At 40.4% G+C, this 24,072-nt stretch overlaps 1 protein-coding gene across 3 annotated transcripts in view; it reads right to left on the reverse strand.

Annotated features, from left to right (window-relative positions):
• LOC128744432 (uncharacterized) overlaps positions 1-24,072 on the reverse strand; it is a 185,777-nt gene that overhangs the window by 105,869 nt on the left and 55,836 nt on the right. The window contains exon 1 of one of the 3 annotated variants that reach the window (XM_053841451.1): positions 19,030-19,185. The exons of the other annotated variants lie outside the window; for them this stretch is intronic. Coding sequence (XP_053697426.1) covers positions 19,030-19,038 — 9 coding nt within the window. The 5' untranslated portion in view covers positions 19,039-19,185. Of the gene's footprint in view, positions 1-19,029; positions 19,186-24,072 lie in introns of those variants that run through there. 3 annotated transcript variants of the gene reach the window in all.

The following is a 24,072-nucleotide window of genomic DNA, read 5'->3' on the forward strand; positions in this document are numbered from 1 at the left end:
CCCCTACCCAGCGCCTCCACGTGGCCATACCTGGAACTACTTCGATTTGTATAATTGAGGAGCCAAGCTAGGAGGTGTGGGGTCGTGCGGTTTTCAGTTCCTAATCTTACAACTGTAGTTTTTGGCAACCATTAAACCACACGACTTTGTTTTCAAGTATTATATGATTTAAACTAATATTTTTGGCAAACTAATCTATTTTCAGAGAGCGAAATAAGGCGCTATATTCTTGGTCAATTGCAGCTTGGCTTCTGGCCTAAATGCCATTAGTTCATCCCTGAGGGTCCGGAGTGTCACTTAACCTTTATTAGCAAAGATACTCCCAACGACTGTAAATAAATCATTATCTATGTATATGGGAAGCGTTTGGTACGGGAGGTCCACGCTTTCTACCTTCCCCTTGATTTCAAGGAGTTTAATGGAATTAGGTATTTTTTCTGGTTCCACTTGATTCCTTGGAATTTTCTCTGCGGTACATGCTGCGCAGTTGGCCTGGCCATTGACAAGAAAAATGATTGATTCAAGTAATCGTCATTTTCAAGGATGCCTTCACGAATTGGGTGCGTTAGTGTGAGATTAGATAGATTTTAAATTACTCCTTTTGACGTTTCGATGATCGGTTCTCATCATTGACAGTGTGGCATTATTCTGTCATTAGCATCATTGTTAAATTGGAATCACTCAAATCAAACCCAGCTATCAAATGAGCTAATTGAATGAATAGCGTATTCGGTTTAGCGTCCATAATCAGCATACGCATATCGCGCTACTTGGGCAATAAAATCAACAATGTATTTATATCGCACACAAGAGAAGAAAGAAAAAAAAAACTACTTTGTCATCCTGCAACTCCCGTGGCTAACCAGACGAAGCTATTAAACGAAATGACCCATCAAGTGGCGATCGTGTCAGTTCAGCACCGACAGCGCCGCCGAGTTGCAACCCACAGTGAGAGGAGAGGTCGCGACGTTCTCGCGTGGCACTTGACTCTTGCTAGTGCTGCTGCTGCTGCTGCTGTTGTTGGTCGCTGCGCTGTTCCTGTATTTACACACGATCATCAAATGATGCAATATTATAGCTACCTACTCTCCACTCGCTTGGTTGGCACCCACCCAAGTGCATGGTCCGGTCCGTTTCCTTGAAGCAGCAGCAAGAAGCGGATCTCAATCATCAGCAAACTGATACAACTGAATAAGGCAGAGTTCAGTTAAATTGCTCATGGATGGAACAACAGTAGGATGAGCGTGTGAAGGAGGCCACCACCAGCAGCAGCAGCAGCAGCACTAAAACGACAACGAACGATGACGGCGACGACGACTTTAACTGCCATTCAATTGGTTGAAGCCGCCTTTTTCTCGGGCAGCTGCATTAGTATAACCGACTGCGCCAATCCGGTTATGGGTGGTATCAATTTAAGCGCTAGCCGGCTGTTTCCAGGTTTATTATTACTCCTTTTGCTGCCTCGTTTACCACTGAGCGTGGATTACAAATGGTACTATTAAACGCCACCAACAACAACAGCAACAACAACCGGCTGACTGATGCAGGTTTTTTTTTCTTCCTACCAAGTGACGTCGCAGTGTGCAAGAAGCTTCCCTGCCATTATATTATCACTCAATGGAAACGGAATGCAGCATTCCAATTAAGACCGCGGTGGCGGCGGTTTAGAAGCACGAAGTCAGCCAATTGCTGCCGTTCTCCTCTATGGACTTTTAATAGATAACTCAATGGGAAAGCCCCCGGCGCGACGCGACGCGATGCATCTGGTTTATCAAGAAGAAGGAAACGCGTTCGCTGATAGCGCACGGGACAATTGGACGAAATAAAAAATGATAAGCCAAGGTGGGTCCTTTATGTGTGTGTGTGTCTATGGTTACTTAATTAGTGAGGATTTGAAGCGGAAATAAGCGGAGATGCCGTCGCCTGATTGAAAGGCGTGCTTTCCAATTTCCTGCTAAACGTTGGTGAAGTGGTTGGTACATTGAAAAGCAAGTGGGAAACAGCGATAATGCTGTTAAGCCTCATTTAACAGTAAACTATGCTTTTTAAACGTTGTAATATAAATCATATTGGCTTAATATGGTTTGTAGATATTTTTAGTGATCACATATTATAGTAGAATAATCAAGTGTAGTCTAATGAAGTACAATGAAAGAAGTACACAAAAATTTCATTACAAACAACCTTGGGAAAATTGTCAAAAGAGGAAGTTGTCCCAGCAGAACCAGACCGCCAGATCGGCAGGATCGTACACACAAAAAGATTATGGATGTCTGGTATTATTGTCAACGACTGAAGAAAAGTACCCAACACGCCTATTAAAGTTTAAGCATGGAGGAAAGGTTCCGAGCTAATGACACGTGCAAGTTTTACGAGAAGGTGAATCAAGCTCATAAGAGTTTATTGATTTCAAAGCAGCATATGATACAGTCGATCAAGACTAGCTATGGCACATTATGCACGAACACGGTTTTCCGGATAAGCTGACGCGGCTGATCAGAGCTACATTGGACCGAGTGATGTGTTTTGTGCGCATCTCGGGAACACTCTCTAGTCCCTTTGAGACGCGGTGAGTGTTGAGATAAGATCCTGCATGCTGTTCAACATCGCTCTTGAGGGGGTGATCCGACGAGTATGATTTCCACCAAGGTCCAAGGCTGATGACTTTCGTATCATAGCCAGGAACTTTGCGACTGCAGCGAAGGTAATCTACGCCAGACTGAAAGCGGAATCTAGGAGGATTGGCCTAAAAATAAAAGCGTCGAAGACCTAATACATAAAAGGAAGAGGGTTGATGGCGATGAACTAGATGAGTTCCTGTATTTGGGATCGCTGGTGACCGCGGACAACACTAGTAAGGAGATCCAACGGCGTATTCAAGCGGGAAGCGGCCGAACACGTCGTAAAGAATGCCGGACAACAGTGCGATGAAAACAGTGCTCTTCAACAACCCCACCGGTACCAGACGGAGATCGTCTTGGAGAAAAGTTGACCTAAAAAACGCGCAGTTCTGAGGCGTTTACTGAGTGATTTTGCGTTGGGGTGCGATAATGCAAAAAAGTTCACTATCAAGGTAAAGTCAATGTCAAAGAGGGTTATGTCTTTAAAGACCTTTAAGCCCAAGTCATTGATTTTACCGGTATGTCACCGGAATCGAAATTATTTGAGATTGTTTTTTCTTGTATGGACATTATCACTGCGACCAGCATCTTGATTAATTATGATATCGTGCACCATGCAGGCAAACTTTAGCTGCTGCCTAGAGCCAGGCCGGGTGGAAACTATTTGGTCCGTGTTAAGTCAGATCGAATCAAGTGACAAAAACCTGATTTCGAGAAAAACGAATCCAAAGTTTGCTGCTTCTTTGTAGTTTAAAGCTATCAATCGTTCGAAATCATTTCGTATCTTTGGTTGTTTGCAATATTTATGTAATCTGATTAGAATCTATACCTATAAAGAAGGATTTCTGTCTGTCTGTCCTGTGTTCCTTATAGAATCAAAAACTACTGAACCAATCGGCGTGAAAATTTGCATGCAGAGGTTTTTGGGGCCAGGAAAGGTTTTAGTGATGGTTAGAGACCCCTCCCCCCACTAAGAGGGGGGGCTCCCATACAAATGAAACACAAATTTCTGCATAACTCGAGAACTAATCAAGCAAATAGAACCAAATTTGGCATGTGGGTGTTTTCGGTGACAAGAATTTATTCTAGGGTAATTTGAGACCCCTCCCCTCTTTATAAGGGGAATTATAACTCCTCTCCCCTTTAAGAGGGGGGGTTTCCATACAAATTTCCTCATAACTCGAGAACTAATTAAGCAAATGGAACCAAATTTGGCATGTGAAGGTTTTCGAGGGCAATAAAATTTTCTATGTTGAATTAGGACCCCTCCTCACTTTAAGAGGGGGGGCTCCTGTACAAATGAAATACCAATTTCCTCATAACTCGAGAACTAATCAAGCAAATGGAACCAAATTTGGCATGTGTGTGTTTTTGAAGACAAAATTTTTTCTATGATGAATTGGAACCCCTCCCCACTTTAAGAGGGGAGGGGGCTCCTATACAAACGAAATACAAATTTCCTTATAACTCGAGAGCTAATCCAGCAAATGGAACCAAATTTGGCATGTAGGTGTTTTTGGAGGCAAGAATTTTTTCTATGATGAATAAGAACCTCTCCCCACTTCAGGAGGGGGGGCTCCTATACAAATGAAATACAAATTTCCTCATAACTCGAGAACTAATCAAGCAAATGGAACCAACTTTGGCATGTGAAGGTTTTCGAGGGCAAGAAAATTTTCTACGGTGAATTAGGACCCCTCCCCACTCTAAGAGGGGGGGCTCCTGTACAAATGAAATACAAATTTCCTCATAACTCGAGAACTAATCAAGCGAATTGAACCAAATTTGGCATGTGTGTGTTTTTGGAGACAATTTTTTTTTTCAATGATGAATTGGGACCCCTCCCCACTTTAGGAGGGGGGTCCTATACAAACGAAATACAAATTTCCTCATAACTCGAGAACTAATCCAGCAAATGGAACCAAATTTGGTGTGTAGGTGTTTTTGGAGGCAAGAATTTTTTCTGTGATGAATTAGGACCTCTTCCCACATTAGGAGGGGGGGCTCCAATACAAATGAAATACAAATTTCCCCATAACTCGAGAACTAATCAAGCAAATAGAACAAAATTCGGCATGTGGAGGTTTTTGGAGGCAAAAATATTTTCTACGGTGAATTAGGATCCTTCCACACTTCAAGAGGGGGGGCTTCTACACAAATGAAATACAAATTTCCTCATAATTCGAGAACTAATCAAGCAAATGGAACCATATTTGGCATGTGGGTGTTTTTGGAGGCAACCATTTTTCCCATTATGAATCAGGACTTCTTACCTTTTTAGGAGGGGGGGGGGCTCCCATTCAAACGAAATACAAATTTGCTCATAACTTTAGAACTAATCAAGCAAATGGAACCAAATTTGGCATGTGAGTTTTAGATGGCAGAATTTTTTTTCTGTGGTGTATTACGACCCCTTTCCCTTTTAAGAGGGTGGGCTCCCATACAAATGAAATACAAATTTCCTTATAATTTGAGTACTAATCAAGCAAATGGAACCAAATTTAGCATGTAGGAGATTTTTGAGTCTTGAATTTATTTTATGATAGTTAGAGACCTCTCACCCCTGTGGTAGGGGGATATGGACTCTCATACAAATAAAACAGAAATTTTTGCGAAACTCAAAAACTAATCCAACTCGAGAAATTCGAGACTCTTCCATAAAACATTAATCAATAACAAGACCACAAAAACTATCTATAGTAACACTAGATCATTCAGGACGAGCCGGTCGCGAGTGTTGCCGGTGACCCGCCGTCGGAAGCGCCGCCCACTGGGGGGCTTGCAAAACTCGAGATAGTGACAAAGATCATCCGAGATTCATGATTTATGTACAACACAGGTTAATTTGTGGCAATACGAAGTTTGTCGGGTCAGCTAGTAAGATATAACTTACGAAGTTCTTAATCGTTTGCTGTCGTTAACTTATTTTTTTAAGTTTTTCGACTTGGTCCGGTCTGATTTAACACCGACCATTTATAATTTGCTTATGAACAAGAGGTTTCATTACGCTCCTTGAGCCAGTACATATCTTGCAACTTAACCTGGCAAAAGTCTTCATTATTGGAATTCAATACGAAGGAGGCCATAGAAATTCTTTTTATAAAATAAGACCTAAGAATTGAGAATATTCCAAACCGATTTATCCGTGTTGCTCTGCACCAGGTCCAAACTTGCTTCCCTGGGGTACTCTTATGTTACCAACCGATGACTAAACACACGCTGTTAATTTTAAACGTAGTGTTTTATTACTAAGCCACGAGTCAAACCATTCAATCAAGCTGTCTAAGACTTCAAGCGCATAGTAGCCTTCAAGAAAGTGTGTAATAGACAATTGTATTAAACGCTGCTTTAAGGTCATTAAGGTCATAGGTCAAATCACGGCAATCTGAACCGAGGTACGCTCATTAATTTGCCCAAGAAATCAGTTTTAAGGTGCACTAGAAGAAGGTTTCCCCATTTGTTCCTTAAAACTTGTAATTGTATAAAATTGCGATAAAACTAAAGAGACCCACCTCAAAGAAGATACTCAAGAATATTTCCAATGGTCCCAGTAAAACTTGTAATTCGTGTAATCGTGCCCGACTTTAGTCGTCGTCGCTTGAAACAGTCACCAACTTCAGCTGACGCTTGCTTAAAACGTTCTGTTCAGCAAATGAAAAAAGACGCTTCATGTATGATGCGAAAGTAAGTGAAAGTCAGCTTCATTTATTTGTTTCGACGATGCCGGGTTCTGGTTGCGAATCTCACTCTTATTTATTCATGCACTGCGACGAGTTTTTGCGAGTGTGTATTTAGCTAACAGCTACGGTGGTTGTTCTCGTTTGTCGTTGCAGCCCGAGCTGCTGAAACCGATTACTCACGAGGGCTTGCACTTCCGCCCGTGAGTAGAATCGAGGGCGAAGATGAACAAAAAAAAAGAAAAAGTAATGCAAATCTATATCCCAGCGAGCCCCTAACCCTCACGGGCAGCTGGTTGCTCACGAGTTGTTTGACTCGCGAGTGGGTTATACAGAAAGAAGCTACGAGGCTGTTCGTTCACGAGTGTGTAGGTAGCAGAATGTCTGCACACAGCAACGGCGGTAATGGTTGTCTTACGCTTACGTGAGTGGCGTAAGCATTGAATACTATGCTTCTCATACTCGATTGCGTGAGAGTAGGCATCGTTGGCTTTTTGCTCGACATTACTGCAACATTACTCACGGGCAGCTGGTTGCTCACGAGTTGTTTGATTCGCGAGTGGGCTATGCAGAAAGAAGCTACGAAGCTGTTCGTTCACGAGTGTGCAGGTAGCAGAATGCCTGCACACAGTAATGGCGGTTATGGTTGTCTTACGCTTGCGTAAGACCGGTTCAAATTAACCAAGAGCTCTAAAAGAAGAAGTATCCACAGATATTGCTTTTTTAAAATGAATACAAGAAAAATGAAAATAAAAATGGTTATAGAAGCAAGGAAATCAAGCATCCATTAAAACCGCTTTTATGCTTGTTGATTAACAGATTTGTGGGCGTTTTTTCAAGTTTTCTTCAATTATATTTTGGACTGTTAATCAAATAAGACAAAATTTATTTGAGTAAAATTATTATAAAACCTGATAGACTCCGCAATGCACTAGTAAAACTACTATAAGAAATGAATACAACTAATTTGATATTGGATTGTTACTTGGATGTATTGCTTCATAGAAGAAAAATCTCTAAAAATCATGCATGAAATATTTGTTGAACTGGAAGCAATCTGCAGTATTGCAAAAGTGAGTATCGCATTATTTTTTCATTTCGTTTGTTTCGCTTAATTCAATTCAATTTGTGGAATCTTGTGAAGCTTGTAATCTTAAACCTGCGTAAATCCCAAAATTCGAGTGAAAATCCTATATATAAAAATGGATTTCTGTCTGTCTGTCTGTCGGGATTGGAATTTTTTCTGATGAATTAGGACCCCTTCTCACTTTAAGAGGGGGGGCTTCTACACAAATGAAATACAAATTTCAATTAGCATGGTCAGCACCACTATAAGACGGTTATCAGTAAAGTAGCTGTATATTTTGCCAAAATAGCATTTAAGTAGCATTTAAGGCGACTTAAATGCTTATTGGCCTACATTTGAATAGCATTGGTGATGCTTATTGGTTCCCTGGGATGCTTTCATAGTTACGTAACTGCCAAAATGAATCATCTAAGGTTGAACTCTTCAGAAACTTGCAAAACTTGAGATTGTGACAAAGATCATCCGAGATTCAGGATTTATGTACAACACAAGTTAATTTGTGGCAATACGAAGTTTGTCGGGTCAATTAGTATCACATAAATTCCAAATAATTCGGATAAGTTCCGAAAATCGCGTAAAAAAGTCGGCCGATGGAATTTAAAATTCATTTTAGTTGAGATTGCTTATTCTTTAATCAATACAAAAAAAATAAGCTTAATAATGTATACATTATTCCCAAACTTTGGATGCTCGAATTAAATCGATGTTTGACGTAGTGCTTCCTACGGTAAGGTAGTGTGTCATTCCAAAAAAATCGAGCGTCACGAAAAGTGGTTAGATTTTGCGCGCTAATAGTTCAGCGATTTCCTAATCCATTTTGAAAATATTTCCAATCCAATTTTATCCAATCGATCGGGAAATCTTCTATACATCGACTCTAATAAACTGTTTTTTATTGTGAATTAATAAAAAGAAAAAAGCCAATTTATTATTTTTGACATTTTCAGTATACTGAAGTTGCCTTACTATATTGGACCATTTCTGTTAAATGTGGTTTAAATGGTTCTGTTATCACAACACACAACTTCAACAATGTATTTTAACTCATCTATTTTTCAATTACTTAATTCACTAAGAAAATCGTGCAATATAACATTAGCAGGGGATTTCCCATGGGTATTTCTTGGGTTTGTTTATAGAATTTTGCTTTTTCAATCATTGTCAATTTTTTTTCGGAGATTAGCCCTTCCTTTAAAAGGTTTCTACATTTGCCAGGTCCGCTAGGGATCAAAGCTATCAAGTCAAATTTTGGAAGTATATGAAAACAAATTTAACATTATTTACCTTACAAACAAAAACTGTAAAAATCCAGGAAACACAACCGATTCATGGTATAAAAATTGGTTTTTCACCAATTTTTAGCGAGTCATCCCACAAATCTAATGAGCTGACTCACCCAAACCGTCAGTATAGCAACTTTCTTTCGATTGTCAATCAAATAATTCATTAGTATTACCGGAAAAATCGCATTTTACAACTCGCTAATTAGTTCTCTTAGCATCCAAGGCTCGACGGGTGCTGTTTTAGCAAGCTGTCGTTACTTTTTTCACATTTTCCTCTCAACCACGCGAGGTGGCCTTCTTTCAAGATTACGTTGACTTTTTTAGCTGACTCATCAAATTATTCAACATTTTAAATAGTTTGACTAATAAGTTAAAGTTGGAAAATAAACACAACTTTGATAAATTTTCTATAAATCTTAACCACAAACACTACGTCCCAAGCAACATATAGTTGCAAAAATAACCACCGCCAACCCACTTTCTTTCCACTGTTCCGCATTAATCATTCTTGTTAATTATCGCACAAATCGTGTGAAACCTTATCGCATCACTTCACGTACTAATGATACCTCTCATTAACAGGTAGAACGAAAATATGCCGTCGCTGTTTTAGCGAGCTATCGTCAATTTTCTCACATTTCCCACCAGCCCACGAGTGACTAGCGCTCGTTCTCAACCGGATTGATCTGGTGGTAACGATCGTTATTTTTCCGTACCTACCGCGAATATACACACTACAAACCTTTGTTACTGCAATAATCTTCCGACAGCTCATGATCATTTCTCGACGAGTAAATATTTTGACGTCTTTACGTCACACTCTCTGTCACTGCCGCAGCCGCCTTCAAGGCCAAATTACTTTGCAAACCCTGCTCACTCGGGTTGAGCAAATGTTTCACATTTGGGTGCAATCCAAACTCGAGAAAATAAAACAAAAATTTCTCGTACGATCAAGAGGCGGCTCCGCCCACGCGGTAGAGCTCAGTTCGGTTGACCCATAGAAGCCAAAAAGCCGCGCCTAGTGGCTGTCACAAGTCACGTCCGGTGCGACCTATAAATCTGTCGGCATGTTTTCTGTTTAGAATTCATATTAACGAGCTAAGTCGTCTTTGAGGTGATTACCGTTTTCACTCTGTTTGTTGCCATGCAGTTGTTTGTTTACACTCGACGGAACGAACCGAACCTTTGCCGCTTCGAATCGAATCGAATGCATGTTTGTGCTGTAACTGGTTTTCCTGCAGTGATTTAACCGCTAAATGATTCACACTAGTCGTGTAAAATTTTGGTCAAATGTTTAGCGGAAGGCGCAATCAAGCGATGTGTTGAGACCGTTAATTATCGTCTCAGTGAGAATTTGGTAACTATTGTCGTCATTCGTTGTTGTTGAGATGGCAAATTCGTTTGTGATTGAAACCCACTAATTAACGATTCATACCTGACGGACGAGCGAGTCGAATGGGGAGGCTGCCTAAAAGTTTTTCTTTCTAATGTGCGGTAAATGAAAAAGCCGCTACTGCGCGTTGAGTAATCGATTGTGGGGAGCAATTTTATCGACTGAGGAAAATGATAGATTTTATCACCTGATAGCTTTCATGCGTAACACACGTTAACAACAACAATAAAAAAAGATGAGTTTACATATTTAAGCACGAGAAAGACAAATCATCATCCCACCAATAATGGCGAGTAAAAAGTGCAATAAAACTGGTTACCACCGCTTCTACGCTTAGCTACCAAACCAGAGCCGCTTATCGTTCGGCGTTGTCCGCCGTGAACCGGTTTCTGTGGCGTGTGGTAAAACAAAATCAGAGGAGACGCAGAACTAAAAAAAAAGCGGAACATAGTCTTATTAGGTACAATGTTCTTAACTTTTACGGTAATCCCCAGTCGAGATCCCAGTTCGGCTTGTCGCGTACGACGGCCGCTAATCCGGTTTTTTTTATCTAGCACCTAGTAAACCCCTCGAAAGCCCTTGTTGTCTCGGTACGGTAAGTCCAATGGTTTTTTTTCGGTTGTGCAAAAAAACACAAGCTAAAAGATAACAAACCTAGAGCCGGGCGGTTAGGATTATCGCTTTTACTGTTTATCGTTAGATGAAGTAACTCGACGAATGACGCATTATTTTTGCGATTTAGAAACGCAATTCTAACAGTGAGGTAACTAGCTGTGTTTGATAGACAACCCAAAGGGTTGAGCTTTTATTTTTGGCTAATTAAAAATTACAGGACAAAGGAAAATTTCCTACGCGACTCATTCTATGTTAAGAATGACGCATAAACTCCCTACAACAGCCAACTTATCGCTCATCATCTACTGGCCCGGAAAAAAAGTTTCTGTTTTTATTTGCTCTTCAATGCTTTTGAAGTGTAACACCACAGACAACGAAACTCAACTCAAACCAGTTGAAGGGGTTATGAGGTGATTAGTCATAATTTAAAACATTTTTTTTCTCTCAATAAAACTAGATTAAAATTAATAACTATTTCGAGTTGCATTCGTTGCTGGCCACTCCGTTACCACAACGTAAAATTCAAGTGGACGCAATACGCACTGACTTAAAAGTTGCCTCCAACCGCATCAATCATTGCTGCGTGCGATACTACTTGATAAAATCCTACAATTGGGTGGTTTGTACCAGTTTGTCATATGGTTACGCTCGCATTTGTCCGATAAAGCTTTGCAGACGAAGCTTTGCTCGAATGCAACATTTCCGTTTGCAAATACACCTAGCTGTACCGCAGGGCAGTCACTTGGGACCATTTTTATTTATGTAATTTCTCTACTCTTGAAACTTCCATGCAGATTTATAAAGTTTTGTTTGCTGAAAACATCTTTAGCAGCATTTTAATGCTAGATCTACTTTATCCAGCTTGCTCCTCAAAGCCAGTATTGTCTTCAACTACAGCCATCCCTGGTGAGGCTGACCAGTACATTTAACTATAAGAGCGACTTTTTGAACTTTTTGCTTCTATGGACGTCATATAGAATTCAGCATGAAGGAGGGGTAATGAGTATGAGGGACCTGAGAATAAACCCATGCTAAAGTCACTTGACATCGAATGTCCTGATTCTACTAAGATTCAAACCTACGACCACTTATCAAAGTAGACTCGACAACTTTACGGCTACGGAGCCCCCTTTTTCAGTGTTAAAACACCTTAATGCTTTTTTTGGACTTTAACACTGCGACCAGTTTTTTACTTTATTGTAATATCACCCTGGTGTTTGTAGGTGTTCTGTACCGCTATAGCGTGCAAATTGTGTATTATCCATGCTTTAGTAAATACCGGTGTTTACAACCCTTTGACCGTTCTAGCTTTTTACTAGTTTTCAACCAATCTCGCTCTCCTATAGCCAGGAAGTGCGGAAACTAGTTATAATTTGCCCTTGGATAACAGGCTTCATTCGCATCTCGAACCAGTACCATTCTTATAAATAGCCTCGACTAGCAAGTTAATTATTCGTAAATGTAGAATTTAGTACGGAAAATAGATGTAGAGAGGTCCGAGAATAAACCCATGCAAAATTTAGTACCAAGGAAGGCTGCACAGTGATGCCGAATCGTAAAAACACCATCATCAGCTGTTGCGCAAAAACCCGTAATTTTTCAAGGGTGATGTCAAGGGTATAATTATTGCAATATCTCTTGAATTTTCTATGAAACAAACAGGAAACTACACGGTTTTGTAAAGAGAAAGAATAAACGAAACGAAAAAAGTATGGCGGCTATCTTGGATTTGGTCGCCATATTGGACTCTATTTTATTGAATTTTAATCTCACAATTGGAAAGCTGAAAAAAATTCTTAAGAAACGGCCCCATTTAAACGAGAATTACTCTTCAGCTTTCTTTTAATTATTGTTCGCTATGAAACACGCGCACTAAAAAGCTGAAAGAGAATATCTCATTGGTATTCCTTTGGTTTGTTTATTTGCCAACCAATAATGGCTTGAAAATAAATTCCGGGAATTCAACTTGCAGACTCATTATTTGTTTATAGACTTCAAGGCGGCGTACGATTCAGTTAAACGAAACGAGCTGTGTCAGATTATGCTTGAACATGGTTTTCCAACAATACTGATTAAGATGATACGTGCTATCCTTGATGGTTCAAAATCAAGCGCCAGGATAGCGGGTGAGACATCGGACTCGTTTGTGACGTTAGTTGGTTTGAAGCACGATCAATTCTTGGTGGCATATTAGACGAACGAATATGGTGCAGGCGCATGAATCATGAAATATACCAAGTGTACAAAGATGCGGATATTGTGAAGCGACTAAAATACGGCAGGCTACAATGGACTGGCCATGTGGCAAGAATGCCGGATGAGAGACCAGCGAAAACAATATTTAGCAGAGAACCCGAGAGAGGCCGACGACTTCGAGGCAGACCCCGTACCCGTTGAATGAGCGCTGTTGACGAGGATGCTAGAACATCGGGTGTTAGGGGCGACTGGAGAGTGGCAGCCCAAGACCGAGTAATGTGGAGACGGCTCCTGAATTCGGCATGGATTCGATAAGCGGATTGTCGCCGGAAAAGTAAAGCAAAGTAAGTAATGGCTTGAAAATTGTAGCCGAGAAGAGTACCGATCGAAAAAAAAATCATTTGTCGACGTCATCGGAGAGGAGCTTATTAAGATGAGACCAGAAAAGCTGGCCGTTTGTATGCAACGGCTAATTGTTAGAATTTGGGATACGGACCAGTTACCGGAACCGTTAAATGCCCGATATATAAAAAAGGCGGCAAGTTGAACTGTGAGAACTATCAAGCGATCACCGTTCTCAATGCCGCCCGCCTACAAAGTGCTGTCCCAAATCATTTTCCGTCGACTATTACCAATTGCAAACGGACTTGTGGGAACTTACCAAGCCGACTTCGTCGGAGGTCGTTCTACAACGGATCAAATATTTACATCGCGGCAGATCCTCCAAAAGAGCCGTGAATACAGAATTCTCACGCATCATTTGTTCGTTAACTTCAAAGCCGCATATGATACCATCGACCGGAAAGAGCTATGGAAAATCATGTACGAGAACAGCTACCCCAGCTAAGAAGTACATCCAACACAGTGCTGTGTTCGCATTTCAGGTGGATTATCAAGTTCATTCGAATCACACAGAGGGCTTCGTCAAGGTGATGGTCTCTCATACGTGCTGTTCAACATAGAGCTGAAAGGTGTTATGAACCGAAAGGATATCAACACGCGGGGCACGATCTTCATCAAATCTAGTCAATTTGTCTGCTTTGCCGATGACATGGATATTATCGGCAGAACATTTGTCTACATTGGCTCACTAGTAACGGTGGACCATGATAATAGCCGTGAGATTTGAAGGCGTATTATCACCGGAAGTCGTGCTTACTATGGGCTTCACAAGCAATTGCGGTCGAGCAGACTAAGCCCCGTACAAAGTGTACCCTGTACAAGACACTCATTAGACCGGTTGTTCTCTACAGGCATGACACATGGACAATGCTCGAGGAGGACCTGCGCTCGGAGTTTACGAAAAACGAATGCTAACAACGATCTTCGGCGGCGTACAGGAGAACGGAGTATGGAGGCGGAGGTTGAATCATGAACTCGCACAGCTCAATGGCGAACCCAGTATCCAGAAGGTGGCTAAAGCTGGACGGATACGATGGGCAGGGCATGTTACAAGAATACCGAACAACTGGCCTGCAAAGATGGTGTTTGCCTAAAATCCGGTAGGAACAAGACGACCAAATAAACGCATCAAATAAATGGTCTTGTTACAGTGAACTTATATGCTTAGTTTCATTAGAAAGGAGAAAGTAGATGAAAAGTTTTACTTAAAAATGTTTGTTGACCAGATGTCAATTAATCGAACGTTTCTCAGAGATGACCAAATCGATTCATGCGCTATTAGTCTTGAAAGATTTGATTTTTGATAGAATATTTGGAGCAGCTATTTCTCCCGTCAACACACTTTTCCAACAGCAACGGCTTTAGAAATACCTTGTCTTTTTGCTAGTGTGTCAGTTTCTAGCAGTTGACAACGGTCAATATAAGCTGGCAATTGGTTTGGATTACACCAAGGCAGCAGAGGCCTGATGGCATAACGTATGAATCTAGCTGGTACTGCTTCAATCTGATTGGCCCAAATTTCAATACGGGTACTCCATACTACAGCTGAAGTCTCCAAAATGGAGCGGACAAGTGAAACGTATAACGTGCGCACGTAAAGCGAGTCAATGAATTCTCTAGAAATTCTTATAGGGTATGTTGCTACATCGTCGAAATTGCCTATTCCCGTCCTATCCAACACAAATTATTAAAAATGTCAGCATTTTTATGACACACAATGCAAAACTAGTTATTCCCTAATATTTTAGTTAGTTGTCAATCATACGCGATCAATCAAAGTGAGCTGAGATCTATTTAAATGCTTTTTATCATTAAAGAAGTCCTACCAGCCAAATTTCTAACGTTTTTTTGTGCGACGAAGAAGACAATGCCGACTAATCGTGTTAATTTCCGTCATTCATAAATGAAAATAATTCACGCTAGGCATTGTCGTTATTCTACAGCCAGGAAAACTTACCTGACCTGCAGAAATTTTGTAGAATAACATTTGTCATGCCGTCCTACACAAATACATGCGCGTTAGCTTCGTAAACATTGTTGTGATTTTTAGTTCGGACGATGAAAAATTTTGATGGACGGATTTTAAAACGGTACGACGAATTTTAGAAATAAAGTCAGTTGCGTAATTTCAATAGTATGCTTTAAGGGGGCATAATACTTTTTACGCCATATTTTTTGCCTCATTTCAAATATTTTTTTCTCGATAACGCGAAAAGCGAATCGATTCGGGTTTTTTGCATCCTAAACATTGTACTTTATACTAATATTTACAATTTTGTTTGCATATGTGAACTTCTTCCCCTCTCCCTTACGGCTCCTTGAACATGATCATTCGAAAAAAACATGATTTGCGGTACCATGGATTGGAGCTGGTGGGCTTATCCGAATTGAAAAATTCCAAAACGACATGAAAGTATATTAAATTATCTCGTGTTTGACCCATCCTTTTTTTTAAATTCGAACGCATAACAAAATGGCGGACATTCAAACATAAAAGTAAGGTTTTTAGTCGAAAAAATTGACTTTAAACATTTCTAAAAAATACAAAAATTGTAATATCAAAAAAAGGATGGGTCAAACACTAGATAATTTTGTTGGCTTTGAAACAAAAAAAGAATGATGAGAATTGCTTGAGTCGTTCTTGAGATATTTATGGTACCGACTTTCAAAACCTGGTTTCGAGAAAAACGACGCTGAAGTTTTTATTCACTGTGTAATCGCTCCAGACATGCGCGGTACAAATAGCTGTAACTTTGCCAATTTTTGGAATTCATCGAAATGACTTGAAACACATATGGTCAAAATGTTAATCTTTCGAAATAATCAATAAAAAAAATTTCGATTTTTTTAAATTGAAAAAGTACTATGCCCCCTTAATAGTCGCTTTTCTGTGATTTCCAAGTTCACGGATCGAAAGGTAAGTGTGGTTTAGTCAAATCAACACAAGAACTTTTGGAGTATTCATTAAATCCATCCAACAAATGATGAAAATTAGAATGGCTTTACTTATTACGACGGAAATTAGAAAAAACCCTAATAAAGCCGAGCTTATACACTAATAGTCAGTAAATTGTGCAAGCACCGGTTAGAAAAAGAGTCCAGCAACCGTTGCAGCTCAGTGCAGTTCGTCATAGTTTGTACGGCAAGAAATTGTTTCAGATCGTCAGCATAAACGAGCTTAAAGTCAAACGGGATAATGAAGTAGACGTCATTAAAAATAGTGAGAACAGCAGCGGTCCTAGGTTACTGCCTTGAGGAACACTAGACGGTAGCGGTCAATAAGGTAAGATTACAGCCACTCAGTAAAATGTATTGAAGCACCAAGAAGTTCAGAATTTCAACCAAAAGGATGAAGTGCTTACAGCATTCAAGTCAGTATAAATAGTGTCCACTTGCAAGCCATATTTTGAATGCAATGAGATGTAAACTGAAGCAAGTTTGTGGTTGTAGATCTACCAAGATAGCCATGCTGACCCACGGAGATGTATGATTTAAACTCACGTTGAAGAACATTCCCAATTAGAGTTTCGAATACTTTTGATCCAGTGGAGAGAGAAGTTATTCCTCGATAATTTATTATGTCGTGTTTGTTTCTTTTTTTGAACACAGAAAACATAACCGTTTTTTTTTTTCAATAATCAGGAAATGTTGCTTGAGTCGCACACCCTTTTAGCACAATAGCAGGAATACCGTCTAGATCAGTTGATGTAGACAGTTTCAACTTTTTCACAGCTTTAAGTACATCCTGGTCAGAAAAATTGAGACATTATATTACATGGGACGTTACGAAGGGCATTTTTCACTTGTTTTGGTCTAGCCGAAATCGAGCTGAATACGCTCGAAAAATGTTATTTTGGATTCATCACTAAATGTCGGATTCGAATTACGAAGAGTAGTGATCCCAGATTACCACTCTGTGGAACGCCTGATGGGTTTGCAGAATTTGAGTTTGCCCAACTGGCATAACGGAATAGTGTGTTTAACGGAATCAAAAGCGACTTTTGCGTCCATGTAGATTTCATCTACATGAACTTTGTTGCTCATGTGTAACTTTCCCAGTGCTACGATCCTATTGCCTATAGTGCCGTTTTTTCTCGAACATGCGACGACTGACTTGTTGATCCAGTGTCGTTTCTCGAAACCAACTGTGAGGCTAAAATAATTTCACATTAATCTCAAAAAGACCGTAAGAAAATGATCCCTACCTTTCGAGATTCTTTGCCGCTAGCCAGGGAAGCGAAAAACTGTTTTGTGTTGCTATTTACAACGCGGTTCCTAGCACTTCGAACATGGGTATGGATTTTGGAATATGTATCAATAAACCAACATAGTGCCTTCTGAACTCTCTCTCACACACTTTAACGCAGGCTAAGACATGCCTTGTAAATGAAGATTTATTATCTAATCTCGGTGATAGCATTCCATCTCGAACTCGCTGGAACAATGTATCCACTTTTTTGATAAGCAAATATCAGTGAACTGCCGCCACCGCCATATTCTGCTGGATAACAGTATGGCGCGAATGTGTGACCGCTAAACAGAAGCTAATCACTACTACAGCAGCTTTGTCATGCTTGCTTCAACAGTTATCAAGTATCACACGCCAATCGAATGAATAAACAAATCTTTTCGTTTCCCACTGGAAACTCGTTCGCACGACCGCTGTCATATGTGTACATTCCAAGTGATTAATCAAACATTTGTTTTGAGCTATTCTGTGGAAGCGAAGAAGACAGACAGACAGACAGGGAGAGAGTCAGAAGGCCGAGGACATAGATAACCTGCTACCACATGACCACCCTCTTTGTTTTCACCATTTTTTTCCAGTCAAAATCTGTTATCATTACAGCACACCGGGGAATGATTCAACTGAACTGAACGGAATTAGCGACCTTACCGGACTACAAAGAATTCCGGCATACCACGCCTGATTCCACCTGGCGAATCCTTGCATCATTCCTGACGAAAGTTTTCCGTCCACGTTGCACAACCAATGATCAAAACAGCTGTTTTCGTTGAAGCTACACGTTTCTTGCTCTTTTATAGAAATAAAAATAAACGGACGGATGGGGCGCGATAACCTCGTCGGTTAGGGCCAATAGGTCCTATCAGGGTATCGCATCAAGTCATCAGCATTGGACCGACAAGGCACGGAAACTCACGTTGATAAGGCGCGCATCACTTGTCATGCTGTTGAGAAACATTAAAGCCGAGTTCCACCGAAAGTGTGACTCGTAGCAACGGGTCCAACCCGTGGCAGTATTATCCGGATTGCTTGGAATTCATTATCAAGTTCACCTTCTTCATTTTTCAGCACTGAAACGATCCGAGCAAATATTCCATTATCTAACGCCGTCAGTCCAGGCGTGGGCAAACCGAGACGCAGACAGGTATAATAAAAAAAATCGTATCACTGCACGGCGCAACGAATGATTCGCATGACGGTTTTTTTTGTTGCACAATGATCTAATTTAAGCACAATCGTACGTGTCACACACTCGCGATTGCTGGGCGCGAACAGAACAGCAAAAAAATATTCTCCAGCGACTTCAATCATTCGAAACCAGAAAACGAAACGTGAGTTGCGTCTTTTTTCTTTACTTTTTTTCTGTAACTGACTTCTTCGCCAGATGGAACCAGTTATTTAAATTCGCTGCTAGAATCCGGTTATATGAACCGACCAAAGTACCCACTCATTTGCATCGCACGTCTATGGCGGGCAGAGATAAAAGCTAAAATATGGCTTATTTCATACCAAGGTCATTGTTAAGATCCACTGTTATTGCGATTGACAAACTGTTCTGCGTTGTCTAATTCAGAGATGTCTTTCACACAAACTTTCGGCGCCGTCTGATGATTACACGCGAAAAAACGGTGTCCGTGCGAAATCAACAGCAGTACGTTACTTGTTTTCAACTTTTAGACGTCGTGACTGCGAAATATAATTTGTGCACACACGCGCGACGAAGTTCAAAACAACACTGACGGACGCTGCCGCGAACGAAAGGAGCTTAACTGTTTCTGCGAGCAGTCGGACCCGATTCGACTCGACTCGACTGCCACACATCTGTGGCCTGCCTACCCTACGCAAACATCTACCGCGGATTGCCGGCTGCTTGCTGAACCAATCAGCGCCGTACGATTTCCAACCTTATCGCCCGCGTCAAGTTCACGCTAGCGCTGCCGTCTAAAGCCTGCGGCTGCCAGTGGATCACGCTGACGGCGGAATTCGGATGACTTTGAACGGAACGAATTTTCGCGATTGCTAATTTCGTCAAATTAGTAACCGGTCGATAGTGGGTTGCAAACAAAAACGTTCGAACAAAACTTTGTGTTGTCGTCAATCTATAATTTACGAGCCGAATTGATTAGAAGCGAAAGAACCAGATAATTCCACTGCGCTATTCTTTCCAATTATGAACAACACTGGCCTAGAGGAATGTTGGAAAATTTGAAATCGAACCCAAATTAGTAGCGAAGTTAAGGTCACATTTTACGAACGTGATTGAGTGCCCTTATCAAAAGCACAGACCCTTATCAAATGTTTGTGAATTGCCAGGTTCTTCCTTACGTCGCAGGCAATTCCAGTCTCTACGCATTAAAATCACATTGCGTTGACCATACTTCAGAAGGGGAAATGCCCAAAATACCTCTTACTAACACACTGAATTTCTTGCTTTTATTATTTCGAGAATTTCTATTTCTCAGTAAAGATGACTCCTTTACTGGGTAAGGCAATCGAATCTTCTACTTGAATTTGAAGGAGTGTCGTTTTATTGCGTCAAATTTGATCCGCAAGGTGCTGGAACGTCGTCAGTGCGCCTAATTCAACGCATGGTTCCTAATTGTGCGCACTCCACATTTAGGTTAAACGAACAGATTTAGCAAAATGTGTGCATGAATTTATTAATTTGAAAATGTAATTTTCTTTTCCATCCATTTTTTGCAAAATCAAAATTTAATGTAAAAAAACATCCTTTGACGGTTAATTACCATTATGACTCCGATCATAATACCCTTGTTGACCAGTGTAATAAGAATATTTTCGTTGGTTTCCTATACTGTGCAATAAATTTAACAGAATGGGACCGATAAAAATATCATTATAATGATGATTGCGATAATAACATCTTCAAAATTCTTCAAAATATTATTTTTTTTTTGTAAACTAGCTGTCCCGACAAACTTCGTAAGGCCACAAACTAAACTGTGTTGTACATAAATCCTGAATCTCGGATGACCATTATCACAATCTCGAGTTTTGCAAGTTTCTGAGGAGTTCCCCCCCCCCCCTCTAACCATCATAAGCCCCCCCCCCCTCTAACCATCATAAGAACCTTTCCTGGCCCCAAAAACCCCTACATGCAAATTTTCACGCCGATCGGTTCAGTAGTTTTCGATTCTATAAGGAACATGCGGGCAGACAGACAGAAATCTATTTTTATAGGTATAGATTTGTATGGGAGCCCCCCCTCTTAGTGGGGGGAGGGATCTCTAACCATCATAAGAACTTTCCCTGGCACCACAAACTTCTACATGCAAATTTTCACTCCGATCGGTTCAGTAGTTTTCGATTCTATAAGAAACATAGGGCAGGCAGAAATCCACTTTTATAGGCATAGATTTGTATGGGAGCCTCCCCCCCCCTCTTAGTGGGGGGGAGGGGTTTTTTGCCATCGAGAGAACCTTCCCTGGCCCCAAAAACCCCTAAATGCAAATTTTCACGCCGATCGGTTCAGTAGTTTTCGATTCTATAAGGAACATAGGGACAGACAGACAGAAATCCATTTTTATAGGTATAGATTTTGTCGTGTTGCTTATAGCCTCATAATCCCCGAATGAACGACATAAATCGTCACAAGTCAAGATGTCTCTTCATAATATTAAAAACTAGCTGATCTTACTCGGGGCCCCTCTCTCAGCCACATGTACATCTGTTATTGTAATGAAAATTCTCATCATGCAAGAAGCTAAACACCTTTTCTTCATTTGAATATGTCTGCCCTTTGTTAGCTCCCCTTCCTAGTATCCCCCAGCCACTAATGAATCTTTTCGATAACCCCTACAAATCGACACAAAACCTTTTTTACAGTTTTTGAACCTCCCCCTTGTCAATTGCCATCCTATTTCCCCCCTTCAGAAAACTCCTCTTGTCATCCAGCTGCTTGTACAACTGTTATCGTTCCTAACGCACCTCTTTATCCATCTTCTCCACTTGTAAGAGACCGCCTCCTTATTTTTTGCCCCAGGTTTGATGCAGAACCGTACAGGCGTTCTGGAGTTAGAGCGTAACACACATTCATTCTCACGTTTGTCTTTCCCCTGTAGGCTCCATCGCAGTCAGCCCCGCTTCTGTCATGTACGTAGCTAGTTATGCATCTAATTGCTTTATGAAAATCTCTATAACGAAACCGAAACCAAGCTTTTTTCCATCTCCTCGGTAGAACCTCCCCCCCCCCTCTTTTCTCTAAAACTGTGATCGATTTAAATGCAACCTAACCCTTTTACTTATTTGGACCTCCTCATACCACTTGTTAGGGACTGACAACCCCTGCGCTACCAACACCAAGTCAGCTTCCCCTTCTGTCACGTAGCCACTTATGCAACTTTTTGCTCTCTGAAAATCCTTATAACTGAAGAAAAATAAACCCTTTTTAATATTCCTCCTGGGGGGCCCTTACCACATCCACTCTAACCCTTCCTCCCCACCTTTTTGACTCCCAACCTCTTGCGCAACTGCAATTGGTCTAAATGAAAGAGATACGTAGCCCCTCTTACTTATTTGGCACTCTCCCCCTTGATAAGAACCCCTCCTCCACTTTTTTGTCAGCCCTCCGTACTGATACCCTTATGTCAAGATGATGTATGATGGTTTTGGGTGCTAAATTAGTATGTGAAAACTGCACGAACTCATACATCACTCATAGCACACTATCGCCGCGTGCGACGGACATAGTCTGACGCTTATGGAAAACAATAACGAAACAGACTTCTCGGGTGCCTCTGGGACGTTTCTGAAAACGATTGCATGATTTCAATTCAGGGATGGCTACGAGAATGCACCATCGCTTCCGAGAAGCAAAATTGTTTTTAATGAGGCTTCGTGGGATGCATCATCAGCAAGTGGCATCCATAGCGATTGACCATAAAATTCGTGGAAAATGATCTCAAGACAAGCTAATTGCGGTACAGCCCCATGTCACCCTAGAGGTGTGGAGCGTGTGTGCATCCTTACCACCCTACAAGTTCAAAAGCTGCTGCCTGCGAAGTGGCTTGAGTTTTGCAGAATTAAGCAAGCAAAAGTGGAGACGAACCATAAGTTTATGGAAAACATTGTTGTTTTACATACACTCCCTCCACAATTATGGATCACCCACAATTATGGATCACTTTTGTGTTTCAAGTTAAATAACTCAGCTAAACAAACTGTTTTAAGGTATGAAGCATTTTTGCAACAAAATATACCCTATTAACTAGCTTTTAACACATAAAACATCCTTTAAATCCCGACATTGATGCTTTTCCAATGAGCGTACAAAGTTGTTATCGAGAATCTATCAAAATGTATGCCGTTTTTTCAATCAGCATAAGCAGTACGTTCCTCATTCATAAGGTTGCTATGTGACATAATCATCAATTTTCGAGCAAAAAATGTCTCGTACATAAAGATTAAGCTAAGTTCTTTACGATTCAACGAAATATTGGTGGTTACCAATGATTTTCCTGTAAAAATAAGTAATTTTCAAAGTGATCCATAATAGGGACCAAAACAAGGTAATTTTTCACAATTATGGATCACTTTGATTTCAATGTAATTTTTACAAACTTAAACAGTTTAGCACCTATTACAAACATTTTTTAAGCAGAATCGAAAGCTGCACAGAGCTTAGTTTTTGGAAAATGCTGTTTTTGAATTACGCAGGACAGGAAAGCTACGTAAGGCAGTAAAACGCTATGATGGTACTTATGCAACGATTCATCGCAAAAGTTAAGGGGACATGAACGACTAAAATTATTGAAAAAATCATTATTTTTTATTTCAGATTTTGATTCTGCAGTCTTTTTCGCTTATTTTGATACTAATTTTGTAATGATCCGGCCACGGAAAGTGGCCGAAAAACGATCATACACATAAGCGTTGAACAACTTCAGCGGAATAAAATTCGTTTTGTTCTCTGGCTGCGTTACGTTTACAAACCTTGAAAGTTATAAAAGTCTTTACCAAGCTACTACCCATAAAACAAAAAAAAAGTTTGTTCCAATACGTTGTGTAATTTCTGAGAAAAAGGTACATAAAGTTTGAACATCGTAGTTTTCCAGGAGCGGTGTTTTATTTAGCCGGATCGTTACAAATTTAGTATCAAAATAAGCGGAAAAGACTGTAGAATCAAAATCTGACATTTTATAATGATTATATATAATGATTTTCTCAAAAATTTTAGTCGTTCATGTCCCCTTAAGCAAATGTTAGCTCTCATGCAACAATCTAAAATGTTAATTTTTTCCTTAACTTTTTAGAGAGTTTGAATTTACTGGTTTTTAGAGCTATCGATCGCATACGCGCGATTTTCTTGTTTATTTTTAATTTTTTTGGTTTATTGTCACCTTTCCACTGTTTCATACAGAGTCGCATCATAGCAGCGATTAAATTAATCTCTTGCATCGATTAACTTTTCCGAGATCCACTGTACCTACATCGTTAATAACAATTCGGAGAAAAGAAAACTTCATCCTATACTAGTCTTTTCGGAGCCAACGTAGCTGGTGAGCCTAAGATTCTTTTTCCAGGACAAAAATT

Source organism: Sabethes cyaneus, chromosome 3, assembly GCF_943734655.1.
Source record: "Sabethes cyaneus chromosome 3, idSabCyanKW18_F2, whole genome shotgun sequence".
NCBI classification, from domain to species: Eukaryota; Metazoa; Arthropoda; class Insecta; order Diptera; family Culicidae; genus Sabethes; species Sabethes cyaneus.